The sequence below is a fragment of the Carcharodon carcharias genome, chromosome 2 (assembly GCF_017639515.1).
Source record: "Carcharodon carcharias isolate sCarCar2 chromosome 2, sCarCar2.pri, whole genome shotgun sequence".
Lineage (NCBI taxonomy): Eukaryota > Metazoa > Chordata > Chondrichthyes > Lamniformes > Lamnidae > Carcharodon > Carcharodon carcharias.
The window spans coordinates 30,857,973-30,871,553 of NC_054468.1; the positions used below are offsets into that span (position 1 = coordinate 30,857,973).

Below are 13,581 nucleotides of genomic sequence, written 5' to 3' on the forward strand. Positions count from 1 at the left end.
TTTGGAATAACTGAAGAAATGTTGGATGGGAAGCTGCCTGTTTTTCTTTTGAATGTATGAGGAGGGGCATTCAAATAATCTGGTTCATTTGATCTATTTAATGATGCTTTTCTTGAATGATAAAGGAAGTTCAACAGCACTAGATGGGAAAACAGCAAGGGGCAACAGAATATATATTGAACAGGGATGGGTGTTGGGGGGAGGGACAATTTAAATAGAAGGAAGTGAGAGGATCATAGAAGCATACAACACGAGTCTAGCTGGCCCATTGTGTTCACGTTGGCTTTCTGCAAGAGCTACTCGGCTAGTCCCACTCTTCGGCCTTTCCCCTGTAGCCTTGCATTTTTTTTTTCTCTTCAAATAATTTCCCCAATTCTCTTTTGAAAGCCACAATTGAATCTGCCTCCATCAAAGAAGAAAGAGAGAGTTAGCTAGGTAGAGGGGCAGAGTTTCCTGGTTTTGTTCTGTGTTGTATTGGGATTGCCTGGACACAGCAAATATAGGACAAGTCAAGTGGACTCCTTTATGGCCATGCACTCCTCTCTATTTAATTTTCCTTCAGTGCTGCATCCAGGCAATCTAATGTGGCCAGGTGCAGGGATAGAAAAAACAAGTGAGATAAACTTAACAGTGATAAGACGACCTGCCCAACTCGAGAAAGCTGAAGTGGATGTATTTTTCTAATGGAGAGATACAAACCATCTTCACAAAATTCTCCACCAATTCCAGGTGGGCAGCGACATGTCCCTGTGACTGCATCACACGATCCTCCATTCTTACACTTGCAGATGCTATTGCAGTCCTTCCCAAAGGTACCCTGGGGACATGCTAAGGAAGAGAAAAAAAAGACAACAGCAGACAATGAGCTGAAATTTATGTCATTGACGTATTGCCAACTGACAAGAACAGTCAAGTCTAAACGGGATATAGTACACCACTTTCTCAGAAGGGTAGTATCCATATAATTGCTTTTAATTCAAGACATTCATGGCTATGGACCAAGTGCTGGAAAATGGCATTAGAATAGATGCTTGATGGCCGGCAAGGACAAGATGGGCTGAAGGGTCTGTTTCTGTTCTGTGTAACTCTATGACATATGTTTCTCTTCCATCAAACCATTTTCAATCAAGTTCTGGGAACTTATAATTAAGTTCACAGAAATCATGCACACAAACATTTTGCGCTGAAATAGAAAGAATCACAAAACAATCGGTTGGGAAATTCCCCGCAGTGTTGCATTGTAGGAATGCTGTAGAAACCATTTCAATGGCCCTCCTACTGATCCACAGTAACTTCAGCATAAGATTTGGAAATGTAAAACAAGCAGAACAAATATTAGCTGTTATTCATCAGTTAACATGTGCAAGCTTTGTATGACCGTTATTTTGCTCCTTACATGGCTTAGCACTTTGGCAAAACAATTAAAGTACACGCAAAACCTGAAATAAAAGCAGAAAATACTCAGTTAGCCACACAGCATCTGTGGAGAGAAACATTGGTAAGGGCGGAATTTTATGGCCCTCTTCGCAGTGGGGGTGGGGCCATAAAATATGGCAAGCCATTCAAAAGTCCACTGACTTTGGCAGCACTGGAAAAACCCACCGGGTTTCAGGTCAATGACCCTTCTTCAGAAAAGTATTTTATTTATTTAAATTTAATTCATTCATGGGATGTGGGTGTCGCTCACTGGGCCAGAATTTATTGCCCATCCCTAATTGCCCTTGAAAAAGTGGTGGTGAGCTGCCTTCTTGAACTGCTGCAGTCCATGTGGTGTAGGTACACCCACAGTGCTGTTAGGAAGGGAGTTCCAGGATTTTGAACCAGTGAGTGAAGGAACGGTGATATATTTCCAAGTCAGGATGGTGAGTGGCTTGGAGGGGAACTTCCAGGTGCTGGTGTTCCCATGTATCTGCTGCCCTTGTCCTTCTAGATGGTAGCGGTCATGGGTTTGGAAGGTGTTGCTGAAGGAGCTTTGGTGAATTCCTGCAGTGCATCTTGTAGATGATACACACTGCTGCTACTGTTCATCGGTGGTGGAGGAAGTGAATGTTTGTGGATGGGGTGCCAATCAAACAAGTTGTTTTGTCCTGGATGTTGTCAAGCTTCTTGAGTGTCACTGGAGCTGTACATATCCGGGCAATTGGAGAATATTCCATCACATTCCTGACTTACGCCTTGTAGATGGTGACAGGGTTTGGAGAGTCAGGAGGTGAATTACTCGCTGGTAACCCCCAGGATGTTGATAGTGGGGGGTTTCAGCAATGGTAATGCCATTGAATGTCAAGGGGCAATGCTTAGATTCTCTCTTGTTGGATATGGTAATTGCCAGGCACTTGTGTGGTGCGAATGTTACTTGAGCACCTTTTGGAAGTTCATATACACCACATCAACAACCTTGCCCTCACCAACCATCTCTGTTACCTCTTCAAAAAACTGCAGCAAGTTAGTTAGACACAATTTTCCTTTTACAAATCCATGCTGACTCTTCCGAATCAATCCACGTTTTTCCATGTGACTATTAATTCCATCCTGAACAACTGTTTCTAGAAGTTTCCCCACCACCGAAGTTAAACTGACTGGTCTGTATTTACAACTTATTTTGAACAAGGGTATAGTGTTTGCAATTCTCCAGTCCTCCGGCACCTCCCCTGAATCCAGGGAACACTGAAAGATTATTTCCAGTGCCTCTGCAATTTCCATCCTCACTTCCTTCAATATTCTTGGATGCATCTCATCTGATCCCGGTGCCTTATCAACTTTTAAGTACTGACAGCTTATCCAATACCTCCTCATCATCAATTTTAAACCCTTCTAGTGACTGAGCTTCCTCCTCTGTCACCATGGCCTGGGCAGCATCTGCCTCGTGAGTAAAGACAGATACAAATGATTCATTTAACACTTCAGCCATGCCTCTTGCCTTTATGTGTAAAATCCCCTTTTCGGTCCTTATTCAGCCCTGCTCCTCCTTTCACCATACTTTTATATTGATGTGCTTATAGAATACTTTGCGATTTCCATTTATGTTAGCTGCCATAGTCACTCTTTGCTTCTCATATTTGCTTTTCTACATCCCTTCTGAACGTTCTGTATTCAGCTTGGTTCTCAATTGTATTTGCTACCTGACAACTGTCGTAAGTACACTTTTTCTTCTTTAATTTAATTTCTATCTCCTTTGTCATCCAGGGAGCTCTGGATTTATTTGTCCTACTCTTCTCTTTTGAGGGAACATATCTTGACTGTGCCCAAACCATCTCCTCTTTGAAGGTAGCCCATTGTTCGGTTACTGTTTTTCCCGCCAACCTTTGGTTCCATTCTATCCAGCCCAGCTCCGTTCTTGCCCCACTGAAGTCCATTCTCCTGTCAGTTGATTATTCATAATCTGAATTGACCAAAGTCATTTTCCACCGTCATCCTAAACGTTATGATACAATGATCACTATCCCCTAAATGTTCCTCCACTGTCACTTGATCTACTTAGCCCACCACATTCCCAAGAACCTGGTCTAGCAGTGCCTCCTTTCTTGTTGAACACATACTGCTGGAGGAAATTCTCCTGAACACAGTCTCGGAACGCTTGTCCCTCACTGCCCCTTACACTAACACTATCCCAGTCTATATATGGGTAACTAAAGTCACCCATTATAACTACTCTATGATGCTTACACCTCTCTGTAATTTCCTTGCAGATTTGTTCCTCTATATCCTTCCCACTAGCTGGTGGTCAATATATTACACCGAGAAATGTAATTGCACCCGTCTTATTCCTTAGCTCTAGCCAAATTGATTCTGTCCTTGAATCCTCTGACACAGCTTCTTTCTCCTATAGTGCAAGACCAAAAATTACCAAAAACGCCACCCCCTCCTCTTTTATTCCCTTTTCTATCTTTTCTGAACTCCTTGTAACCAGGAATATTTAACGCCAGGTCTGCCCTTCCTTAAGCCAGGTCTCCATTATCGCCACAAGGCAATCTGTGCCTGTAACTCCCCAATTTTATTAACTATACTCCGTGCATTCACATACATGCAGTATAACCCTGATTTAGACTTCATTACTTGCTCCTTTACTCCGAGTCCATCTATTAACTTACTATTCTCTATTTTAGTGTTAGCAGCCTCTCCCACGCATTCCGTGCACCCTGGTATTACTTTCAAATATTCTCTGCTGGTGCCCAACCCCCTGCTGAGTCAGTTTAAACCCTCCCCAACAGTACTAGCAAGACAACCAGCAAGGAACCCAATCTTGACCCTGTTCAGATGCAACCCGTCCAACTTGTACTGGTGCCATCTCCGCCAGAGCCAGTCCCAGTGTCCCAGGAATCTAAAGCCCTCCCCCGTCTGCACCATCTTTCCAGCTACACGTTCATCTGTCTTATCTTCCTATTTCTGCACTCACTTGCACATGGCCCTGGGAGTAATCCAGAGATTACTACTGTAGAGGTCCTGCTTGCTAATTTTTTTACCTAGCTCCAAGAATCCTGATCGCAGGACCACATCCCACTTCGTACCTATATCGTTAGTACCAATGTGGACCACAACCTCTGGCTGTTCTCCCTCCCCTACAAGAACGTCCTGCAGCCGTTCTGTGACATGCTTGAAGCTAGCACCAGGGAAGCAACAAACCATTCTGGAGTCACGTTTCTGGCCACAGAAATGCATACCTGCTCCCCTAACTAAAGAATCCCCTATCAGTACAGCCCTTCCGCTCTTCTTCCTCCCCTCCTATACAGCTGGGCCACCCGTGGTGCCAGGGGATTGGCTCTTGCTGCACTTCTCTTGAGAATCCATCGCCCTCAGCGATATCCAAAATGGAAAACCAGTTAGTAAGCGGGACCTCTGGGCACTCCTGCATTATCTGCCTGTTTCTCTTGGATTGCCTGGCAGTCACCCATTCCCTATCTGCCTGCTTGCCCCTAACTTGTGGTGTGACCACCTCTCTGAATGTGCTATCCACGTAGTTCTCTGCCTCACGGATGCACCTCAATGACTTCAGCCGCTGCTCAAGCTCTGAAACGCCGAGCTCAAGCATGTGCAGCCACAGACACTTCCTGCACATGGGCTCGTCTGGGTCACGAGAAGTGCCCATGACTTCCCACATGCCACAGATGGGCATTATGCTTGGCTGAGCTGTCCTGCCATGCCTTAAACTTAAACTTTTTAATAACTTTTTACTTAAACTTTATTACCTTTACTTACTTTAACCTTATTCTTGCAATATTAACTATAAACTGGAGATCAATAGAAAGTAGAAATTCTTTGCCCTTACTCACAAGTCAGCTCCCTCTTCTATGCTTATAAATTCTTACTTTCCCTGTGCTTGTTTAGAAATTTACATTTCTGTACTCACGCTGTTTTCAATATCCTAACTATCTCTCCACTCGCGCTGTTCTATCTCCCGAACTCTTGCTGTTTTATCCCCTGAACTCTCGCTGTTTGCTCTCACGGCCTCTCATTGTTTATCTCCTGAACTCTGTGTTTACTGATGTGGTTGAGCACAATTCTGCTGCTGCTGATGGCCTACAGCGCCTCATGGTTGCCCAGTCTCAAGATGCTACATCTGCTCAAAATCTATCCCATTTAGCACGGTGACAGTGCCACACAACACGATGGAGGGCATCCTCAATGTGAAGATGGGACTTTGTCTCCACAAGGACTGTGCGTTGGTCACTCCTACTGATGCTGTCATGGACAAATGCGTCTGCGGCAGGAAAGTTGGTAAAGCTGAGGTCAAGTATTTTTTCTGTTTTTTCCTCTTGTTAGTTCCCTCACCACCTGCCACAGACCAAGTCTAGCATCCTCGGCCAGTAGTGGTGCTACCAAGCCACTTAGTAATGGACATTGAAGTTCTCCCACCCAGAGTACATTCTGCGCCCTTGCCACCCTCAGTGCTTTCTCCAAGTGGTGTCCAACATGGAGGTGCAGTGATTCATCAGCTGAGGGAATGGCAGTGTGTGGTAATCAGCAGGAGGTTTCCTTGCCCATGCTTGACCTGATGCCATTGAGTCCAGAGTCGATATTGAGGACTCCCAGGGCAACTCCTTCCTGACTGTATACCACTGTGCCACCACCTCTGCTATCAGAGATAGCGATGGTGGCGTCTGGGACATTGTAAGGTGTGATTCCATGAGTATGACTACGTCAGGCTTTACCAGTCTGTGAGACAGCTCTCCTAATTTTGGCACTAGCCCCCCATATGTTAGTAAGGAGGAGTTTGCAGGATCGACAGGGCTGCGTTTGGCATTGTCATTTCCAGTGCCTAGGTTGATGCTGGGTGGTCCGTCCTGTTTCATTCCTTTTAGACTTTCTTGTTTGATACAACTGAATGGCTTCCTAGGTTATTTCAGAAGGCAGTGAAGAGTCAATTACCGGGATGCATTGCTGTGGACCTGGAGTCACAGACCAGGTTAGGATGGCAGATTTCATTCTCTAATTAGTGAGCCAGATGGGTTTTTACAACAATGGTTTCATGGTAATCATTGGAATTTTAATTCCAAATACCATCACCTGCCGTGGTGGGATTCGAACCCGGGTCCCCAGAGCATTATCCTAGATTTCAGGATTACTAATAGAGTGACAGTACCACTGTGTCACCGCCTCCCCCTTTCCATTTAAATAATATATTGCTTACCTATTCTTCCTGACAAAGTAGCCAAGTTCACATTTTCCACTTTATACTCCATCTGCCAAATTTTAGCCCACTCATTTAACATATGTCCCTTTGCAGACTCTTTAAGTCCTCTTCACAATTTACTTTCCTAACTAACTTCACCAACTTTCCTGCCGCAGATGCATTTGTCCATGACGCTATCAGTAAGAGTGACCACCACTGAGGCCCAGCACTGATCCTTGCGGCACACCACTCATCACATCTTGCCAACTCAAAAAAGACCCACTTAACTCTGCTTCCTGTTAGCCAACCAATCCACTATCCATGACAATATGTCATCCCCTACACCATGAGCTCTTATTTTGCATAGTAACATTTGATTTGGCACCTTGCCAAATGCCTTCTGGAAATATAAGTACAGCACATTCATAGGTTCCCCTTCATCCATGTTGTTTGTTACTCCCTCAAAGAAATCCAATAAATTAGTCAAACGTGATTTCCTTTTCATAAAACTATGTTGACTCTGCTTGATTGCATTGAGATTTTCTAAGAGCCCTGCTTTAACCTCCTTAATAATAGATTCCAGCATTTTCCCTATGACATATGTTAAGCTAACTGGCCTGTAGTTTCCTGCTTTCTCTCTCCCACCTTTCTTGAATAGAGGACTCACATTCGCTATTTTCCAATCTGATGGGAGCTTTCCAGGATCTAGAGAATTTTGGAAAATTAAAAGCAATGGGTAAAATCGTTTTTCTGTTCTGTTGGCCGCAGGTGTCATGCTGGGTGAGACAATTTGGCATGAGGGGCAGTAATCAGTTTCACACCGGCGTGAAAGCACAGCAGGATCAATCTGATGGTGTCCGTCATGGCGGAACGCGAATCCTGCTGGAGACCGGCGTGAACCCAATTTGCTTCCTGGTAATGGGCTGCAAAGTAAGGCCCAGCCAGAGTTGTCAGCCCTGTGCCTGATTTACCGTTACACTGGAGGGGAAACATACTGGTACAAGTACAACACATCTGTACAAGTATGACGTGCAGAAGTTGCGACTTAACATTAGGGCCCTGCTCAGATCGCAGACATCCGAGGAGATGATGATACTGGAGCCGTACAGCTACCGAACCATGGAGGAACATGTGCATCGCATGCTGAGTGGATTTTCATGTACATGGCTCCGCTGTGAAACAGCTCTTGGAAGATAGGAGGTCTCCATTGATGCTTCGGGTCCACTTTGGAACATCACGGTAGGTGTAAAGGGAGCGGAGGGTGTAAGGGAGTGAGGTCGGAGGGCAGAAGGTGTCCGGGAGCAGGAGGGAGGAAGGTGTCCGGGGGCAGGAGGGAATTCAGGGAAGGGAAGGTGTCTGGGGGAGAGGGAGTAAGGGTGGAGAGGGTGGAGGAGGGAATAAGGGTGGAGGAGGATCTACAGGGTGGGATGTGCAGGCGAACGTGCAAGGGAGGGTTCTGTGGAGTCAATGACTACCTCCTGGGGAGCAAACTAAGGGTGGGAATGAAAGGGGAGAGTGACACTAGTGATTCAGAAATGACAAGAGTTTGGGTTGGTAGGTGACAGTAGGGAGGTAGAAGGTGATGCCGGGGAGTCGACAGTGATGGGGGAAAGGTCATGGGTGACTGGGGGAGGGGAAAGCATGGGGGGAGCTGACAAGAAACTTCATCACGACCATAGTTTTCAGGATAGAAAGTGAGCAGAACATAGTGTTAGATGGGTACAGGTGCTGCATGGGAGTGCAATCAGTGGTAGGAAGAGATGCAGGGTCAGCTCAGATGGACAACTGAAAGAGAACCTCAGCAGGCAGCACTGAAAATGCTCAGGACAGTAAGATGAGTGTAATGGATGAAGGCTGTGTGCGCATGGGAGAGTGCTTGCACGAGGCTCCGAAAGGCCCTGCCATACACACACTTCTCCCTGCAGAATCACTAGTGGTCCAGCTGCGTGCAACTGAACTTCCAGTCGGGGCGCAGGGCGAGGTGTGCATTGTGAGGACTCGCAAAGTTTGTCAACGAAGCTTAAAGACATCATTACACATTATTCTGTGAAAGTGAATATATTTTCAGGTTATAAAGTGACGAAATGTGTTCCACCCATGTAACCACTTGTGATCAGAATTTCTTAACTTTTCTAGGCCTACCACTTTTTCTAGGTGCTACCCTGGCATCCACAGCAGGGGTGGAGACAGCCTGTGCAATGTTTAACCCTGTTGTCTCTGATGACTTCAGTGTGCGTCCTCTGGAGAGCTGAGGTCCTGAGAGCTCAGCTCGTTTTGGCTGTCCTCCCATGGGCCAGCTGCTCCCTCTGTAGTGACAGAGGATGCAGTTGAGGGGGTCCCAGGAAAAGGGCTCTCAGAGGGAGAGGACAGCTTCTGAGATTCCTGACTGGATGACGCAGGGTGTTCAGCTTCTGCTCCTTATCCCTTTGGGGGTCCGAGACCCCTTCTTGACTCCGAGGGGAAGGAGCACCCGAAGGGACGTCGAGGTGCCCTACTTTCCTCTCGCTTTGTCACTGCAGAAACTCACCCATGGCTATCATGATGGAATGCAGGTCTATGCACATCTCCATATTCTACTGGACCTGGGTCTCCATGGCGTCCACTATCCTTCCCTTGGAGACCCCTGTACGTGCACATGTGGACACCGCTTCATCAGAGAATAGGTGGATGCACTCCTCCGACTCGCATGCCATTCTGTTGAGGGCTTTCAACAGCTCTGTATGATGTTCCCCCAACTTCTGCTGACTCTCTATGATGAGCTGGAAGGCCGAATCAAGGGGCTCATCATCTGACTTGGACCTCACAGATGCCTCTTCCCCAGAAGTCCTCTGAATGCCAGGGAGCTTTGCTGAACATGCTTCACCCTGCTGCAGGCACGTGTCTGTACAGTGACAACCAGAGTGTGAACCTAGGCCTGCTCTGGATCTGGGTCCCGTCGTGGTGTCCCTGCACTGTTGAAGGGTGTGGGGAAGTACTGTGACAGGTCTTCTGGGCTGCTTATTTCCAGCTCTTTAATAGAAGCCAGAGGTGAGGACACAGATGTAGCTGAGGTCCTCTTGGCTGCACATGAGGACATGGATGGAGCTAAGGGACTGGCTGGCTGATGGCATGGGTCGGTTGGCACGGGTCCCTGTGAACCAAAGTAGAGATAATTAGTGCATGGTAGCACAGTCAAAAGCAGGAGGGAAAGCACTGACATTTGTGTTGAGAGAGGGGAGGATGTGGTGCAGAATCCTCACATGGGTATTCACTGCCCACTTCACCATCACCGCAGGCAGGTCCATGTCCTTACTAGTCAGCGTGATGCCACGCTCCTCAAAGTGAGTGAGGGGCCTAACATGGGCCACTCCACCCCCCCGGTCTTGGACCTCTCTGTGCTGTTGTGAGCCAGCCTCTCCATCATGAAAACAGATGGAGAGTGTGAGAGCAGGCACATGGCAATGCGTGGAATGTTTGTATGGTGAGTGGAGCCATGGGCTGAATGAGGATGCGAGAGGATATGAGTCTGATGGAGATGTGAGGGTGTGTGTGAGTTAGTGGTGTTGTCCCTTGAGATGTGAAATCCCTGTGGATGGGTGACGGATTTGAGAGTGAGTGAGTTGAGAGTGACGAGGTGGTCGACTTATCCTGGCGGAATGGATGAGAGCATTCATCCTCTTCCTGCACTGGATGGCTGACCTCCTCTGTGCTCCGGTGGCACTGACCGCTGGTGCCATCACCTCACAGGCCAGATTGGTGACTCTAGTGGAGCTCCTGTGGCCAGAGCAGGAGCAGAGGACATTGCGGCAGCCTTTAACTGCTTGGAGCAGGCAGCCCAGAGAAGTATCACTAAATTTGAGCACTGCCGTCTTCTTTGCTTTCGGGGCCATCTGTCACCTGGAACAGTTTGCAGACATGAAGGAGGCTGCGCTCTGGTGCGCTTTAATTATGGTGCCAAGAGCAAGGAAGTGCTGAGGTCACAGTGTGGCAGGCAAATCCAAGCTTGCCCGCCAGCGATCCAGGGTGTTTCCTATGAATGCATTTTTAATGAGGCAGGATGCACTGGGAAGGTTACGAAAAGGCAAGAAATCCCATCATTGTGGCCAGCGGGTAAAATGTCTTTATACACACCCATTACCGCACTTTGTGCAAACCTGGGACGATTACACCCAAAGCACCTACTACCTCAGCAGCCACTTCTTTTAAGACCCCAGGATGAAGTCCATCAGGACCTCGGGACTTGTCAGCTTTTAGTTCTAATAATTTTCTCAGTACCCTTTCCCAGGTGTTTGTAATTGTAAGTTCCTCCCTCCCTTTCACTTCCTGATTCACAATTATTTCTGTTATGTTATTTGTATTCTCCACAGTGAAGACAGATGCAAAATATCTGCTCATTGCATCCACCATTTCCCTATTTTCCATTATTAGTTCCAATCTCATTCTCTAGAGGACCGCCTCTTTTCCTTTTTAAATACCTGCAGAAACCCTTACTATCTCTTCTTGTATTTCTAGCTAGCTTTCTTTTGTACTCTAATTTCTCCCTCCTTAATAATTTTTTAGTCATTCTTTGCTTTTCTTTGGAAAAAGGCCATTTTCTAGTGTTTATGCTTCACGTGAGCCTTCTCCCACTTTATTTACTTCATCTTACCCAATAGGCAGAAACCTAACATTTTACTTAAAAAAAAAAATCCAGCTAGTATTATTATTTCCCAAAAAGAAAGAACACAATGGCCAGAATTTTGATGTCGGCGAGCGTAGGGAAGGCCCGGTACGTCGATGCGTAAAAGGACACGTGGTGACATCGGGCATGCGCCCCGACATCAGCACGCATCATTTAGATATTATATTTTCCAGAGGCGAACTGTCAAAGGCCTATTTAGGCCGTTAAGAAAGTCATTGACGCCACTGCCCATCCAACCTTTGGCAGGTTGGCAGTCAGGCGAAGAGCCCAAGTGGCCTTCGTGTTTTTGAGGAAACCTCATCCCGCCTGTGGATGAGGTTTCTTGAAAGTTTTATTAAATAAATAAATAATTTTTGCACAATTCATAAACATGTCCCAGCTCATGTGACACTGTCACATGAGGGGACATGTCTAAATAATTTTTAACTTCATTATTTATGATGTATTTAATCTCCCGGGATATTTCAGACCCCGACTCTCCCTCTTCCCCTCGTCTGCACAGGTAGTGCTGAGCGCTACCGGCTGTGCGTCATGCTGGGCAGGCCTTAATTGGCCTGTCCACGCAAAATGGCAGCGTGCAGCCGATCGTAGGTGGCAATTGGCTCCACGCCCTCCAGTGCCCACTCCCGACCGGCCCGGCCGACATGCAGAAAGTTCTCCCCAATGAGTGTGTGATAAAAAGGTAGTTCAAAGGAGCACACCTTATGTGAATAAAGATAACCAAACTGAGACTATTGGTGCCTCACATGTCAACTTTCATTTACTGCCATCATGAATAACTTCAAAATGTTCAGCGAGTAATAATTAACGGTATGCAATTTTACACAGCATTAACTTACATTGAATCTGACAGAGAATAAATTGCTTCCTTCTGTGTATCATTTTTCTCCTGGCCATCTCAGACATCTTCCATTTTATATTAAAAAAAAACAAATCCCTTGAGCAACTTTCAGTTTGAAATTATCCCCAGAAAAATGTTCCTCTCCCTTCTCTGGAAAATCTGCTCGCCACTTTGAATGGCTCCAAGTAACAGAGTGCTGAAGTATATTCCCTTGTTGTTCTTTAAAGTCACTTTACCACTTGCTGGGCAAGATGGAAGGTGGCGTTGAGTTACCTAAGGAGTCAATCCTTTAGGAAGCAAGATGTAAAGAAAACAGACTTGTCATTTATCTATGTGGAACAGGGGTGCAGGGCAGGAGAGTTTATTTAACTGACAGGTACATGGGTAGATGGGCCTTTGATACCAGTGTTTCCTGTAACTGATACTCTAATAACCGAATGGATTGGAGCTCTGAAAACCAGTTTATCTCAGTGGCTTTGGCACAGCTGCTCTCAAGATTCAGTTCACAGACACAAACCATGCAGCCATTCTTACAAACATTGAACACAGGTGCTGAAAAGGTCTGGGCATGGTCTCACCTGTAATTAGATTGTCTATAATGCCTGCATAGCTTCAAATTTAAAGATGTGTCTTGTGGCTAAATCTACATAGGGCTGGAATAGTATTGAGAACACAGCTATTCCATTCATCATTTCCAGAGCTGCAGTGATTGGGATTAGATTCACTCTGACTTCCACTGTGTGCAATGTTGGATTTTTTCTTTCTCTTGTACTGCTTTGTAATTACTTTTCCTCCTACAGTGTTTTGTCCTTAGTTTGTCTCCTGCCTATTGGATCTACTCATCCCTACATTAGAATACCCACTTGCCGTCCATTATTTATGTTCTCTGTTCTTCATACTGAGCACCTTATGCCTATTATGGATGCAATGCCTCTGCATTGTCCTGTACTTGTTTCAACTTAGGTGTTGGATTCTGCCTTCCTGGCTGTGTTTTCAACAGTATGGGTGGCACCTGGACAGGACATGACAGGACAGGACCATACTGATGTGGCTATCAGCCAAAACCCAAACATTGCTCAGATTTTTCTGTGAGCGGTGAAGGAATGGTTGCATTTTTTCACCTCATGTATAGTTGCCACACTCTTTTCATGGATGTGTCACCAGAGTTATCTAGTTTTCAGGCATTTAATCCAATGCAGCAGCCTCTCTGGGAATCTGTTATGTCTGGGATAGGTAAAGCAGCACGGAATCTCTTCAACCAAAGTAAAGAATCCTCACTGACACAAACAACGAAGCAGGAAGTAAAAATCAGGAAATATAGATTAAATTTAAATCAATGTCCAGGAAGTGAAATAAAGAATGAGACATACACCTGAGATTAAGGGAAAGAAGTAAAAGAGAAAGACAAAACTATTTTTTAAAAATTATTTTAATCTTAATTTTTAAAAATATACAATATTAATTTTCTTCTGA

At 45.7% G+C, this 13,581-nt stretch overlaps 1 protein-coding gene across 1 annotated transcript in view; it reads right to left on the reverse strand.

The window, feature by feature from the left end:
• megf6 (multiple EGF like domains 6) overlaps positions 1 to 13,581 on the reverse strand; it is a 360,806-nt gene that overhangs the window by 84,252 nt on the left and 262,973 nt on the right. The window contains exon 15 of the mRNA XM_041204754.1: positions 700 to 828. Coding sequence (XP_041060688.1) covers positions 700 to 828 — 129 coding nt within the window. The remainder of the gene's footprint in view (positions 1 to 699; positions 829 to 13,581) is intronic.